Source organism: Pan paniscus, chromosome 22 (genome assembly GCF_029289425.2).
Source record: "Pan paniscus chromosome 22, NHGRI_mPanPan1-v2.0_pri, whole genome shotgun sequence".
Taxonomy (NCBI): Eukaryota; Metazoa; Chordata; class Mammalia; order Primates; family Hominidae; genus Pan; species Pan paniscus.
In genome coordinates, this window is record NC_073271.2 from 32,502,667 (window position 1) to 32,518,414 (window position 15,748).

General features: G+C 48.4%; 1 protein-coding gene across 1 annotated transcript in view; it reads left to right on the forward strand.

Annotated features, from left to right (window-relative positions):
• The first annotated feature begins 3,529 nt into the window (after positions 1 to 3,529).
• Positions 3,530 to 15,748, forward strand: part of CHAF1B (chromatin assembly factor 1 subunit B) — a 31,239-nt gene continuing 19,020 nt past the window's right edge. The window contains exons 1-6 of the mRNA XM_003823957.5: positions 3,530 to 3,662; positions 4,271 to 4,473; positions 5,834 to 5,966; positions 9,756 to 9,873; positions 12,734 to 12,837; positions 15,608 to 15,704. Of these exons, the coding sequence (XP_003824005.3) occupies positions 4,348 to 4,473; positions 5,834 to 5,966; positions 9,756 to 9,873; positions 12,734 to 12,837; positions 15,608 to 15,704 (578 nt within the window). The 5' untranslated portion in view covers positions 3,530 to 3,662; positions 4,271 to 4,347. The remainder of the gene's footprint in view (positions 3,663 to 4,270; positions 4,474 to 5,833; positions 5,967 to 9,755; positions 9,874 to 12,733; positions 12,838 to 15,607; positions 15,705 to 15,748) is intronic.

Below are 15,748 nucleotides of genomic sequence, written 5' to 3' on the forward strand. Positions count from 1 at the left end.
ATGGAGGCTGAGAAGTCCCGTGATCTGCTGCCTGCAAGATGGAGACCCAAGAAAGCCTGTGGTATAACTTAGTCCCACTCCAAAGCCCTGAGAACCAGGGACACCAGTGGCATAAGTCCTGGAGTCGAAAGACCTGAGAACCAGGAGCTCTGATGTCTGAGGGTGGAAGAGGATGTCCCAACTCAAGAAGAGACAGAATTTGCCCTTCCTCTACTTTTTGTTCTTTTCAGACTCAACAGGTTGGATGATGCCCCAGATACTGCCCAGGTTGGTGAGGGCGGATCTTCTGTACTCAGTCTACTGATTCAAATGCTAAAGTCTTCCAGAAACACCCTCATAGTCAGAAGTAATGTTGACCACCTATCGGGTATGTCTTAGCCCGGGCAAACTGAGGCATAAAATTAACTATCACAGTCAGTATTTCTTTTGGATTACCGAGTAGAATACCGTGGTATGAATATGGCACAGTCTGATTACCTTTTCTCCTGTGGGTGGACATTTGGTGTCTTTCTAGTTTGGGGCTATTATGGATAATGATTCTTGTATGAGTTTGCTTTTGTTTTCCTGATATATATGCCAAGGAGTGGAATTGCTGAGTCATAGGGTAGGCGTATCATTAACTTTATTAGACACTGCTGAACAGTTTTCTAAAGTATTTACATCAGTTTACACTTCCACCAGTAGTGTGCCAGAGGTCCCGTTGTTCTCAATCTCCTGTATTGATTTCTGTCATTTCTACTTTTCTTTTTCTTTCTTTTTTTTTTTTTTTTTCAGACTGAGTCTGTTTCTATCGCCCAGACTGGAGTGCAGTGGCATGATCTTGGCTCACTGCAACCTCCGCCTTCTGGGTTCAAGTGATCCTCAGCCTCCGAGTAGCTGGGATTACAGGCGCCACCACCATGCCTGGCTATTATTATTATTATTATTATTATTTTTGAGATGGAGTTCTGCTCTTGTCGCCCAGACTGGAGTGCAATGGCACAGTCTCGGCTCACTGCAATCTCCGCCTCCCAGGTTGAAACGATTCTCTGGCCTCAGCCTCCTGGGTAGCTGGGATTACAGGTGCCTGCCACCGCGCCTGACCTATTTTTTCTATTTTTAGTAGAGATGGGGTTTCACCATGTTGGCCAGGCTGGTCTCAAATTCCTGACCTCAAGTGATCCACCCGCTTCAGCCTCCCAGATGCTGCAATTACAGGCGTGAGCCACTACGCCTGGCTTCTCCTAGTTTTCTTATTCTGATATTTGCTCAACATTCTTTTCCAACCCTGTACTGAATTTTGTATGTCTGTTATCAAAGCTTTTTTTTTTTTTTTTTTTTTTGAGACAGAATCTCACTCTGCCACCCAGGCTGGAGTGCAGTGGTGCCATCTCAGCTCATTGCAACCTCCAAGTCCCGGGTTCAAGAGATTCTCTTGCCTCAGCCTCCCTAGTATCCCGAGTAGCTGGGATTACCGGCACACACTACCACTCTGTATAGTTTTTGTATTTTTATAGAGAAGGGGTTTTGCCATGTTGGCCAGGCTGGTCTGGAACTCCTAGCCTCAAGCAATCTGCCTGCTTTGGCCTCCCAAAGCATTGGGATTATAGATGTGAGCCACCATGCCCGGCTCAGATTTTGATTTTAGAATGTTCACACTTACAAATGGAAATTAAAATGCCTTGAGAAGTTTTTTTTCGAAGCTGAGTTAAGAGTTAGTCCCTTTATATCAATTTTCATTATTAAAAAGTTCTCAGGAACCAAATAACATTGGTCCCCTTAAATTGAGGTAGTTCTGCTCAAAATGGATGCTTGGGGCCCAAGCTGAACAACAGTGGTTGTTGAGGAATCTAGTTAGAATTGCATTATAGGAATTCCCTTTTTTTTTTTTTTTTTTTGAGACAGACTCTCGCTCTCTCGCCCAGGCTGGAGTGCAGTGGCACGATCTCGGCTCACTGCAAGCCCTGCCTCCCGGGTTCACGCCATTGTCCTGCCTCAGCCTCCCGAGTAGCTGGGGCTACAGGCGCCCACTACCACGCCCGGCTAATTTTTTGTAATTTTTGTAGAGATGGGGTTTCACCATGTGTGCCAGGATGGCCTCGATCTCCTGACCTCATGATCCGCCCGCCTCGGCCTCCTAAAGTGCTGGGATTACAGGCGTGAGCTACCGCGACCGGCAGGAATTCTTTAGTCCAACATTTGTGGTGCAAACTTTGAGGTTTTGAGCAAATACTTTTTTTTTTTTTTTGAGAAAATATTTGACAGCCCAGGGCCTCTCTCTAGAGCCGCATCCCCTGCCCGTGTTGGCTCATCAAGTTGGCACTGAAGTCGGATCTCTAAAATGTTCGCCAAGAAAGCCAACTCCTTCATGTACTTTTAATACTTAAAGCATGTGTTTTTATCTTTTAAATCCACAGTTCAGAGTCGTGACACTTCAAGAGGTGGGCAGATTATTCATTTGTGAATGAACAGCATTTATGAGAAATTTGGAGAAATTTTGTGTTTGAGAGACACGAAGAATCCCGAGCTTTCCAAAACAGACTGATGATCACACCCACCGGGGAGTTTATGAAAATGCAAGCCCCTGGAGCACGGGCCTCTGCTGGATATTCGGAATCATGGGGCTGAGTAGGGCCAGGAATCTGTACTTTTAGAACAGCCATATTATCTAAAGTATATAGTCATTCCCAGTCCAAGCTCTGTAAATCCTGAAGAGAAAAATCTAAAAACTGCATATCCGGATTATGTTATTCTAGCTTCCTGTAGAAATCAGGCTTCAAGGAGCATACAGCCATTCTTATCAACATGAGACACGGATTTGTAGGCAATTTCTGTACCTTTCATAAAGCTGGCTAAAAGCATCAGCCGGTATTTATATAAGAATCCATGTCTGTTCTTTTTTTCCAAAAATCCTAGAGCAGTTGGCTCCTCAGATAAACCTGTGTGTTTCTTTTATCCAGTAAAAGCAGCGCATCCAGAGGTACTTGTTTCCTGGCCTTCTGCAAAGCCCACAGATAAATTAGGTCTCATTTAGAAACGTCCCATTTCGAAAAGCCTGAGGTATCTATCTCTGCCTACCGACTGATTTACAGCCTCACTTTAAAATGTTAGTCTGTTCTTAAAAAGGGTTTATAACTGCATCTACTATAATAATAAAATGTAAGCAACCTTGCGCTAGGTACTGAACAATTTCATAGCTTTGAACTCTCCAAAATGTTCTAGAAGCCAATACAGAAAACCCAAAAATCTCAGTTTTTGTTTGCAGAAGGGGCAAGAGAACCGGTTGTGTTCGCCCTCCAAGTGCCCAGCGCCAGCATAGGGTCTGTCTAACACACAGCCCAGGCTCTGTAAACCTTTGCTAAAAGAACGAATCAACAAGGAATAAGTAATGGATAATAATAATAAATAATAATGAATCCATTCTTCCTACGGTCGTGGGTCTGGCAGGCATAAATTCCGGCCGGGATTCCGACCCCAGGGCCAGAGCAGGACTCGCCTTGGCGCCTATGAGTGGGCGGGGCTTCCCTGGGGTACCGCCCACGTCGGGCGGGACTTGAGGGCCGCTGGAGGGGCGGGGCGTCTATGAGGTCCCGCCCATTCGGGGGGCGGGGCCTGCGGCGCGCGGGAAGCGGTGCGCGCTGCGCGGGAGGTGACGGTGCCTCTGACTGTCCGGGTCCCTCCAGGTACGGCTTCCCTGGCCCGGGCAGCTCCGCGGCTCTTTTGCTCGCGTCGGTCCGGGCCAGAGGCCCTCGCCGAGGGCGGGCCCCTGGGCCCCGGGATAGCTCCGGAGCGGCGCGCGTTGGGGCGGCGGGGCCCCGTCCACCCCCGGCCCCGCGCGGCCTCCTCCCGGCGGCCTCAGTCCCAGCTTCCCGGGCCCAGCGCCCGGTCCCTGGGAAAGGCGGGGTTCTCCTCTCGCCCCGCCGTCCCGGTCCCCTACCCCGTTTGGCCCCCTCTTCCGGGAGGCTCCTCCCGGGGCGGGCCCCTCCCCGGGCTCTCAGGGCGCGCCCCTAGCCCCTACTAAGCGGGGACAGGCCGTGCAGACGGCCGGGGCCCCTAGGTAGCCTTTACCTGGGTGTTTCGTTTTGCTTTTCTGGAGGTAGCGGCGTATCATAAACTTGTGGATGTCAGGACCCAGCGAAGCATTTTAGGTGGAGCTAGCAAGGTGTTATTGTCAGATGGCAACGTTAACATCCTTTCCCAATGCCGTGTGCATTTTAAATGGCTCCTGGCCCCTATTCAGCGCTCAATAACCCTTTGCTGCTGTTAACACTGTTGTTTAATCCATCACCAGCATTTTGCAGCTTTCTCCTGTCTTGAAGAAGTAGAACGGTGCCCGAGAAACGTTTTGCCCCTTCGAGACTCAGGAGGATGAAAGTCATCACTTGTGAAATAGCCTGGCACAACAAGGAGCCCGTGTACAGCCTGGACTTCCAGCATGGGATGGCTGGGAGGATCCACAGACTGGCGTCTGCCGGCGTGGACACCAATGTCAGGGTAAACTGGGGCAGAGATAGACATCCGGGAACACTGCTTGAAGCAATAGTTTTCATTCTTTTATTTAAAACCAATGTCGGCTGGGCGCGGTGGCTTACGCCTGTAATCCCAGTGCTTTGGGAGGCTGAGGTGAGAGGATCGCTTGAGTCCAGGAGTTCGACACCAGCCTGGGCAACAGCCAGACATGAAAAAGTAGCGGGACGTGGCAATGTGCAGCTGTAGGCCCAGCTACTTGGGAAGTTGAAGTGAGAGGATCTCTTGAGCCTAGGAGTTTGAAGCAAGCAACGATCACTCCACTGCACTCCAGCCTGGGTGACAGAGCCAGACCCTTCTCTTAAGTAAATGAATGAATGAATTAACGTATGTCAACAAACTAAACTACTTTGTCATCTAGCCCAGAATGCTAAATTTCCAGGGCCTGCGGTGAACAATGAAAGCAAAAGAGAGCTGCTTTCTTTTTTTTTTTTTTTTTTGAGACGGAGTCTTGCTCTGTTGCCCAGGTGGGAGTGCAGTGGTGCAATCTCGACTTACTGCAACCTCTGCCTCCCAGGTTCAAGCTATTCTCCTGCCTCAGCCTCCCAAATAACTGGGACTACAGCCGCTCATCACCACACCTGGCTAATTTTTGTATTTTTAGTAGAGATGGGGTTTTACCATGTTGGCCAGGCTGGTCTCAAACTCCTGACCTCAGGTGATCCACCCACCTTGGCCTCCCAAAGTGCTGGGATTACAGGCCTGAGCCACCATGCCCGGCTCTGCTTTCTTATTTGATTCATTTTCCCTAGATTATTGTAACTGGACGTTCATTGTTTTGGGATCCTGATCCTGGTTCCTACTGGGTAACAAATTGCTCTAGAAAGAAGGCGGAGGGGGACAGTAGACATTTATGTTTTAGATAGGGAGTTCTTTGATTTTATGTTTCAAAAGAAAAACTAAATTTTCTTTCTGAAAATAAGCATAGTTTTTTTTGTTTGTTTGTTTGTTTGTTTGTTTGTTTGTTTGAGACAGGGTCTTACTCTGTCGCCCAGGCTGGAGTGCAGTGGCCTGATCTTGGCTCAGTGCAGCCCCGACCTCCGGGGCTCAAGTGATCCTCCCTCTTAAGCCTCCCGGGTAACTGGAACTATAGGCATGTGCCATCACACTTGGCTAATTTTTTAAATTTTCTGTAGAGACTAGGTCTCACTGTGTTTCCAGGCTGGTCTTGAACTCCTGGCCTCAAGTGATTTACCCACCTTGGCCTCCTAAACTGCTGGGATTACAGTTGTGAGCCACCACACCCAGCCCATAGTATTGTTTTAATACAGACAGTATAATATGTGCCCATTCTGTGTTTTTCAAATGAATGTGTTGGTATTGACAGATCTGGAAGGTAGAAAAGGGACCAGATGGAAAAGCCATCGTGGAATTTTTGTCCAATCTTGCTCGTCATACCAAAGCCGTCAATGTTGTGCGTTTTTCTCCAACTGGGGAAATTTTAGCATCGGGAGGAGATGGTGAGTATTGCTGTCCTTCAGAGATTCTTCGGGAACCAGATAGATACCTGTGTGTCTTGTGTCAGATAGTGAGATTTGAGCTGGATATGCTTTTTTTTTTTTTTTTGAGATAGAGTTTCGCTCTTGTTCCCCAGGCTGGAGTGCAGTGGTGCAAACTCGACTCACTGCAACCTCCGCCTCCTGGGTTCAAGCGATTCTCCTGCCTCAGCCTCCTGAGTAGCTGGGATTACAGGCGCCTGCCACCATGCCCGGCTAATTTTTTTGTGTGTTTTTAGTAGAGACGGGGTTTCATCATGTTGGTCAGGCTGATCTCGAACTCCTGACCTCAGGTGATCCACCTGCCTCGGCCTCCCAAAGTGTTGGGATTACAGGCGTGAGCCACTGCGCCCGGCCTGGATATGCTTTTTAGTTCAGGTGTGGCTGACCCTCTCAATCTGTCATTTAGGTAGTTCAGTAAAATACTGTTCTAGGGAATGTGGTAGAGTCGGGGAGGGAGGACAGCAAGATGAAACCAGGAACACCTGTTTGAAAACAGCTGCTTTCCCGCTAGCTCCCACCAGGCTGTTCCAAGACAAGATGGAAAGGCACTTACCATTCTGTCACATCCCAAGCAAGGCGACTGTTCTGGTTTTGTTTGATTGTTAGTTTAACATCTGTGGTGATCAGAGTCAGTTCTGTGTCTCTGTGTAATTAATTAAATGACTTTAGGACTGTGTTATTAATTAATTGGCTTTGGGAGTTTTTTTTTTTTTTTTTTTTTTGAGACAGTCTCACTGTTATCTAGGCTGGAGTGCAGTGGCACAATCTTGGCTCACTGCAACCTCTGCCTCCCAGGTTCAAGCGATTCTCCTGGGATTACAGGCGCCTGCCACCACCCCCGGCTAATTTTTGTATTTTTAGTAGAGATGGGGTTTCGCCGTGTCAGCCAGGCTGGTCTCAAACTCCTGAGCTCAGGCAATCTGCCTGCCTCGGCCTCCCAAAGTGCTAGGATTACAGGCGTGAGCCACCACGCCCGGGCTATTTGGGCATGAATTCTAAACTGGGATATGAAAGAATTCAGCAATGGCAAAGTTCCTCATGGAGGGGTGCCATGCTCAGAAGTGCAGTGTGCCCTCCCACTGGCCCCTCTTCAGTGGGCCCTGAGTAGCTGCTCGTGTTTGATCTCCCTGTAAGAAAGGCAGTAGCTGAAAAGCACCTAAGCTGCCAACACTGCGGAAACCCCCGCAATGCTCCCTTTCTTCACAGTGACATACTTGTTGTAATACCCATAGTAGCCTCTGAAACGCTCCAGCAGTGCCGGTCCGGGTAAGATCCCGCATTGGTACCCAGCTTGGCAGCTCCTCTGGTTTGACATCCGTGTGTTTTCTCCCATTCCCTGCTGTGACTGATGCTGCTTTGGAGTCCTGGTGTCTGCAGTGCCGGGCTGCTGGAGGGTGCTGGGGAGGGAGCATACCGGGAGTGTCATTAATGAATGGCCTTGTGATTTGTGCTTGCTTGTTTGGTGGGAATAGATTGATTCTTGTTTTCTGCCTGTGCTTAAATGGGATAAAACTATATGGAAAAAGTAAACCAGGCTGGGCGTGGTCGCTCACACATGTTGTAATCTCAGCACTTTGGGAGACCGAGGCAGGTGGATCATTTGGGGTCAGGAGTTCGAGACCAGCCTGGCCAATATAGTGAGACCTCATCTCTACTAAAAATACAAAAATTAGCTGGGCATGGTGGCGCGCTCCTATAATCCTAGCTACTCAGGAGGCTGAGGTGGAGAATCGCTGTAACCTGGGAGGTGGAGGTTGCACTGAGCCAAGATTGGGCCATTGCACTCCAGCCTGGGCAACAGAGTGAGAGTCTGCCTCAAAAAGAAAAAAAAAAAAAAAGTAAACCTTTTTACCATACTTTAAAACAATCTAGAAACTATTACAAAATAAAACAGAAATCTAAAGTTTTTTTTTGCAGGAGGAGGAAAAGAGACCTGGTTGAGTTCAGTGCCATGATACCCAGAGTGCATGAAGGGGTGTGTGTGTGTGTGTGTGTGTGTGCACGCACGCTGATTTGTAGAGGGAAAGGTGGGGAGCAGGAGCGCCACCTGGGGGTGGCTACCTGCTGTCTGCCCTGAGGTTGCACTTGGCAGCCCCCATTTTCCAAAGTCCCTTGGTCTTGGAGGCCCAGAAACCTGCTGTTGTCAGCACGTGGAGAGTGTTCATCCATCAGGGCCAATGGCATCTTAACCAAGCTCCCAGACTAATGTGTGCGAATAGGATTCCGGTTAACTTAGCATGGGAATGCAGGCTGGGTGTGGTGGCTCACGCCTGTAATCCCAGCACTTTGGGAGGCTGAGGTGGGCAGATCACCTGAGGTCAGGGGTTCGAGACCAGCCTGACCAACATGGAGAAACCTCGTCTCTACTAAAAATACAAAATTAGCTGGGTGTGGTGGTGCATACCTGTAGTCCCAGCTATTCGGGAGGCTGAGGCAGGAGAATCGCCTGAACCCGGGAGGCGAAGGTTGTGGTGAGCCAAGATTGCACCATTGCACTCCAGCCTGGGCAATAAGAGTGAAACACCGTCTCAAAAAAAAAAAAAAAAAAAAAAAAAGAAAAACAAAGAATGGGAATGCGTATGTCCTCACAACCTCATTCATTCACTGTCCTGCTGTGCACATTCCTAAAAGGGAAGCTAAGGGATGGTCAGAAGGTTACGTGGTAATCGTAGAGTCAGAATCTGGGGAGTTATTGGACTTAGACAATGGGTGACCTCAGGCTAAAGTACCTGATATCTATAATGATATTAATAGCTGACACTTAAATGGGGCTTACTATCTGCCAGCCATTGTGTTGTAAGTGTGTTATATACATTGGCCAATTTAATCCTCACAACAGCCTGTGAGGTAGATATATTGTTATCCTCATTTTTGAGACAGGGTCTTGCTCTGTCACTGAGGCTAGAGTGCAGTGGCAAGATCAGGACTCACTGCAGCCTCCACCTCCCGGGCTCAAGTGATCCTCCCACCTCAGCCTCCTGCGTAGTGGGACCAGAGGTGTGTGCCGCCACACCTGGCTAATTTTTTTGATTTTTAGTAGAGACAAGGTCTTGCTGTCTTGCCCAGGCTGGTCTTGAGCTCCTGGGCTAAAACAACCCTTCCATCTCAGCCTCCCAAAGTGCTGGCATTACAGGCGTGAGCCACCCCACCCTGCCTATTATCCCCATTTACAGGTGAGGAAACTGAGACATCAAGATGCTAAGTGACTTGCTGAAGGTTTCTGAGCTAGGAACATTTGCCAACCCTTGCACTGGGGGTTCTTTGCTGTTTTGTTTTTCTATTCAACTATTTATAGGTTATGCCTTCAGATTTGTTAATGTAGCCAGTCATTTTGCAGTGGCATTTGCTGGCCTAGGGACCCTTCTGTTTAAGGTGATTTTGTATAGCTCTGATCTGTTATGAATTTGATTTTGGAGTTTTAGCTCAGAAGGCAATTTGCCTACTTTCCCTGTTGAAATGCTTGGCAGTAAATCATCCTGGCCATAGTGTCCACTGAACAACATAAATGTTGTTTTAATACCCTAAAAATCCTGACGTGCGGCTAATTTTTTTGTATTTTTAGTAGAGACAGTTAGCCAGGATGGTCCTGGGAGGCAGAGGTTGCAGTGAGCCAAGATTGCGCCACTGCACTCCAGCCTGGGCCAAAGGATGAGACTCCGTCTCCAAAAAAAAAAAAAAAAAGAAAATAAAAATCCTAATATGAAGGAGTGTGGGTGAAGCGTGGATCACTGTGACTGAATCACCCTGCAGATGCTGTCATCCTGTTGTGGAAGGTGAATGATAACAAGGAGCCGGAGCAGATCGCTTTTCAGGATGAGGACGAGGCCCAGCTGAACAAGGAGAACTGGACGGTTGTGAAGACTCTGCGGTAACTTGGGAGGGACCATGGCAGTGATCTCTGTTTACGATGAGTGCATTAAATGGAATATACCTTTTGACTTTTTTTTTCTTTTCTTTTGAGATAGGGTCTCATTGTCGCCCAGGCTGGAGTGCTGTACTGTGATCACAGTACCCTGCAGCCTTGACTTCCCGGGCTCAACTGATCCTCTCACCTCCCAAATAGCTGGGACTACAGGCGCATGCTACCATGCCCTGCTGATTTTTAAATTTTCTTTTTTTTGAATTCTTTTTTTTTTTTTTTTTTTTTTTTTTTAGTATTTATTGATCATTCTTTTGTGTTTCTCGGAGAGGGGGATTTGGCAGGGTCATAGGACTATAGTGGAGGGAAGGTCAGCAGATAAACAAGTGAACAAGGGTCTCTGGTTTTCCTAGGCAGAGGACCCAGTGGCCTTCCGCAGTGTTTGTGTCCCTGGGTACTTGAGATTAGGGAGTGGTGATGACTCTGAAGGAGCATGCTGCCTTCAAGCATCTGTTTAACAAAGCACATCTTATACCGTCCTTAATCCATTTAACCCTGAGTTGACACAGCACATGTTTCAGAGAGCAGGGGGTTGGGGGTAAGGTTATAGATTAGCAGCATCCCAAGGCAGAAGAATTTTTCTTAGTACAGAACAAAATGGAGTTTCCTATGTCTACCTCTTTCTACACAGACACAGCAACAATCTGATTTCTCTATCTTTTCCCCACATTTCCCCCTTTTCTATTCGACAAAACCGCCATCGTCATCATGGCCCGTTCTCAAATGAGCTGTTGGGTACACCTCCCAGACGGGGTGGTGGCCAGGTAGAGGGGCTCCTCACTTCCCAGACGGGGCGGCCAGGCAGAGGTGCCCCCCACCTCCTGGACGGGGCAGCTGGCTGGGCGGGGGCTGCCCCCCACCTCCTGGACGGGGCGGCTGCCGGGCGGAGACGCTCCTCTCTTCCCAGACGGGGCGGCTGCCGGGCAGAGGGGCTCCTCTCTTCCCAGACGGGGCGGCCGGGCAGAGACACTCCTCACCTCCCAGACAGGGCGGCAGGGCAGAGGTGCTCTCCACATCTCAGACGATGGGCGGCCGGGCAGAGACGCTACTCACTTCCTAGACGGGGTGGCGGCCGGGTAGAGGCTGCAATCTCGGCACTTTGGGAGGCCAAGGCAGGCGGCTGGGAGGTGGAGGTTGTAGCGAGCCGAGACCACGCCAGTGCCCTCCAGCCTGGGCAACATTGAGCACTGAGTGAGTGAGACTCTGTCTGCAATCCCGGCACCTCGGGAGGCTGAGGCTGGCAGATCACTCGCGGTTAGGAGCTGGAGACCAGCCTGGCCAACACAGCGAAACCCCGTCTCCACCAAAAAAATACGAAAACCAGACAGGTGTGGCGGCGTGCGCCTGCAATCCCAGGCACTCGGCAGGCTGAGGCAGGAGAATCAGGCAAGGAGGTTGCAGTGAGCCGAGATGGCGGTAGTACCGTCCAGCCTCGGCTCAGCATCAGAGGGAGACTGTGGAGAGAGCGGGAGAGGGAGAGGGAGACCGTGGAGGGAGAGGGAGAGAGAGAGGATTTTTAAATTTTTTGTGGAGACAGGGTCTCACTATGTTGCCCAGGCTGGTCTAATTTAGAAGTTTTATTTATGTGAAACAGTCCTAAGACAATAGTTTTAAAGGATGAAAGCATAATTAAAGTGGATTTTCTTAGTTTCTGCTATAAATTTTTCTTAGTAAAAAGTATTCAATTTTAAAGATACAGCTATCCTTTTTTTTTTTTTTTTTTTTTTTGAGATGGAGTTTTGCTCTTGTTGCCCAGGCTGGAGTGCAATGGCATGATCTCGGCTCACCGCAACCTCTGCCTCCTGGGTTCAAGCGATTCTCCTACCTCAGCCTCCCGAGTAGCTGGGATTTCAGGCCTGCACCACTATGCCCAGCTAATTTTTTTGTATTTTTAGTAGAGACGAGGTTTCTCCATGTTGGTCAGGCTAGTCTCAAACTCCCGACCTCAGGTAATCTGCCCACCTCGGCCTCCCAAAGTGCTGGGATTACAGGCGTGAGCCACTGCGACCGGTCAGATATAGCTATCCTTGAAAGTAGTTTTTTATAGCTATAGCTAATATAGTGCCAGTGGAAATTTTGGAATCTCATTTTAATGCGTAGTTCTGGAGATTGCCCTTATATTTTTGATAACTTGTCCGTTTTTGAGTTAATAATTGCTTTTTGTTTTGTTTTGTTTAGAGTCAGAGTCTCACTCTGTTGCGCAGGCTGGAGTGCAGTGGCATGATCTCGGCTCACTGCAATCTCTGCCTCCTGGGTTCAGGGGATTCTCCTGCCTCAGCCCCCAAGTAGCAGGGACTACAGGTGTGCACCACCACACCTGGCTATTTTTTTTTTTGGCTAATTTTTTTTTTTTTTTTTGAGACGGAGTCTCACTCTGTCGCCAGGCTGGAGTGTAGTGGCGCGATCTTGGCTCACTGCAATCTCTGCCTCCCAGGTTCAAGTGATTCCCCTCCCTCAGCCTCCTGAGTAGCTGGGTCTGCAGGTGTGCACCACCATGCCTGGCTAATTTTTTGTATTTTAGTAGAGACGTGGTTTCACCATGTTGGCCAGGATGGTCTCGATCTCCCGACCTTGTGATCTGCCTGCCTCGGCCTCCCAAAGTGCTGGGATTACAGGCGTGAGCCACCGCACCTGGCTGATTTTTGTATTTTGAGTAGAGATGGGATTTTACTGTGTTAGCCAGGCTGGCCTTGAACTCCTGACCACAGGCAGTCTGTCTACCTTGGCCTCCCAAAGTGCTGGGATTACAGGGGTAAGCTGCTATACCTGGGGAGTAATTGCTTTTTTCCTCTTTGTTTTTGGATTCTAGGGGCCACTTAGAAGATGTGTATGATATTTGCTGGGCAACTGATGGGAATTTAATGGCTTCTGCCTCTGTGGATAACACAGCCATCATATGGGATGTCAGCAAAGGTAAATGATATATTTTTGTTATTAGCAGGAAGAAATATTCTAAGCTTCTATAAAAGCCTAAAAGTCTAACTTGCTTTAACTTTTTTTTTTTTTTTGAGACAGGATCTCACTCTGCCGCCCAGGCTGGAGTGCAGTGGTGCGATCTTGGTTCACTGCAACCTCTGCCTCCTAGATTCAAGCGATCCTCCTGCCTCAGTCTCCCAAGTAGCTGGGACTACAGGCATGCACCACCACACCCAGTTAATTTTTGTATTTTTAGTAGAGACGGGTTTCATCATGTTGGCCAGGCTGGTCTCAAACTCCTAACCTCAGGTGATCCGCCCGCCTCAGCCTCCCAAAGTGCTGGGATTACAGGCATGAACCACTGCCCCTGGCCCTAACTTGCCTTAACTTTATTTTTTATTTTTATTTTTTTGGAGACGGAGTTTCGCTCTTGTCCAGGTTGGAGTGCAATGTCACAATCTTAGCTCACTGAAATCTCCACCTCCCGGGTTCAAGCGATTCTCCTGCCTCAGCATCCTGAGTAGCTGGACTACAGGTGTCTGCCACCACACCTGGCTAATTTTTGTATCATTAACAGAGACGGGGTTTCACCGTTGGCCAGTCTGGTCTCGATCTCCTGACCTCAGGTGATCCACCTGCCTCGGCCTCCCAAAGTGCTGGGATTACAGGCATGAGCCACCACACCCAGCCTACTTGCTTTAACTTTAAAAGCAACACAAAAAATTGTTTTAGTGAACTAAAGTAGGTGGTTGGCTCAACAGGATAGGGGTTAGTCCCATATGCTATGGGTTGTCAGAGGGTAAGAGGCTTAGCAGTGGTGCTGCAAGTTACTGATGCTGAAGCCAGGCAAATCCCACATGGTGGGGCCAGCAGATAAGATGACAGGCCCGGGCCCTGCCTTTATGGAGGTTAGGATCTCGGGAAGATTAACAAGTCACTTATAATTTATAGGGCATTGCATGCTAGTTGATGGGGTAGGTGGGATCAGGTTTCCATTTTAGAAGATCAAGGAAAGCCAGGGACATTCTGTTCTCTAGTTGGGGAGACAGTGGACATGTGAAAAGTTATAGTGGTGTGAAAATAGCTGTGAAATGCCAAAAGCAAGTAGTGGCTAACTCCTAATCATTTTTATCCCCTGCCATCCTTTACTCAAACTTTGTTTTCTCCCAAACCTCTTCCTGCCAATTCTACAACTCAAGTACCTGGGTAGGGCAGTTGTTGTTGGCTGCCCCCGCAGCACTGTATCAGCCCAGTTCTCATCCAGTCTATAAAAATTTTTGCTCTTTTTAGTACCATGCTGTCCAGCCAAGCCATCCTCCATCCTCTGTTGTGTCTTGTTTTGTGGTTTTTTTTTGTTTTTTTTTTAAGATGGAGTCTCCCTCAGCTGCCCAGGCTGGAGTGCAGTGGTGCGATCACGGCTCACTGCAACCTCTGCCTCCTGGGTTCAACAATTCTCCTGCCTCAACCCTCAAGGTAGCTGGGATTACAGGCGCCTGCCACCACTCCCAGCTAATTTTTGTATTTTTAGTAGAGACGGGGTTTACCCATGTTGGCCAGGCTGGTCCCAAACTCCTGACTTGAAGTGATCTGCCTGCGTTGGCCTCCCAAAGTGCTGGGATTACAGGCATGAGCCATTGCGACTGGCCAGGATTTTAGGTTTTATCATAAGTGTGATGGGTTGTTACTGAACCTCACCAAAAACCTCAAAAAAAAAAAAAAAAAAAAAGGAAAGAATGACTTGTCAGGCACAGTGGCTCAGGCCTGTAATCCCAGCACTTTCGGAGGATTGCTCAAGCCTAGGAGTTCAAGACCAGCATGGGCAACATGGCAAAACCCTCTCTCTACCAAAAAAATACAAAAATTATCTGGGTGTGGTAGTACATGCCTATAGTCCCAGCTACTAGGGCTGCTGAGTCTCTTGAGCCTGGGAAGTTGAGGCTGCAGTGAGCTCTGACGGCGCCACTGCACTCCAGCCTGGGCAACAGAACCACACCCTGTCTCAAAAAAAAAAAGAAAAAAAAAAGGAATGGCCAAGGCTTCATAATTCTCTTGTCTTTTTATGCAGACGATCTCTGTGTGCTAAATATTTTCCCTGAAGTCCCTTTTCCATCCCTGTTCGCATTGTCTGCTGTGGGGCCTCCTCATCTCTCTCCTGGTCTACTCAGTCACCTCCTAACTAGCGACCCTCTTTGTCATCTTCTAAACCTGTTTCACCTTTAAAATGCAGACAGCTTCTCAGCTTGAATACTCACAGCCTTTTCCTTACACACAAGGTCTCTGTAATACTTCTCCTTTCCTCCTTATCTTCTGTTCTTGGCCCTCCTCTGTACCCATTAGCAGTTCTCAGCTACCTCTCCCTGCTCCATATTCACTTTGCTAAGCTGTCTTAACCCGGGGATTCCCTGACAATACCTTCTTCCACCCTTCATCCCCTCTTCATCCTGCCTGACCTGGGGAACTGAACTTAGATCTTCTCAGACCCTCTGCCCCATGCTGTCAGCTCCCCTCCCACGGTCCACATGTGTGATCCTTGCCTGTTGATGCGTCTGTCTGATCTGTGGGCTCCCTGAGGGTGGTGGGGACTGCATGAAGTCATCTTTGTGACCCCAGAGCCTGACACAGGGTTTAGTACAGAGTCTCTCACTTACTGCCTGCTGAGTGATGCATGGTAAAAGGAATAATATTTAAGTCATAGTTTATACTATTTGGGCTCAAACAGGTTTTGGTAATGCTGTTTTGGTGCGTGTGTGTGTGTTTTTTTTTGTAGGACAAAAGATATCAATTTTTAATGAACATAAAAGTTATGTCCAAGGAGTAACCTGGGACCCTTTGGGTCAATATGTTGCTACTCTGAGCTGTGACAGGTAAATTCAGCTTTGGCATTTACTTGGAATTTCTTTGTATTTAC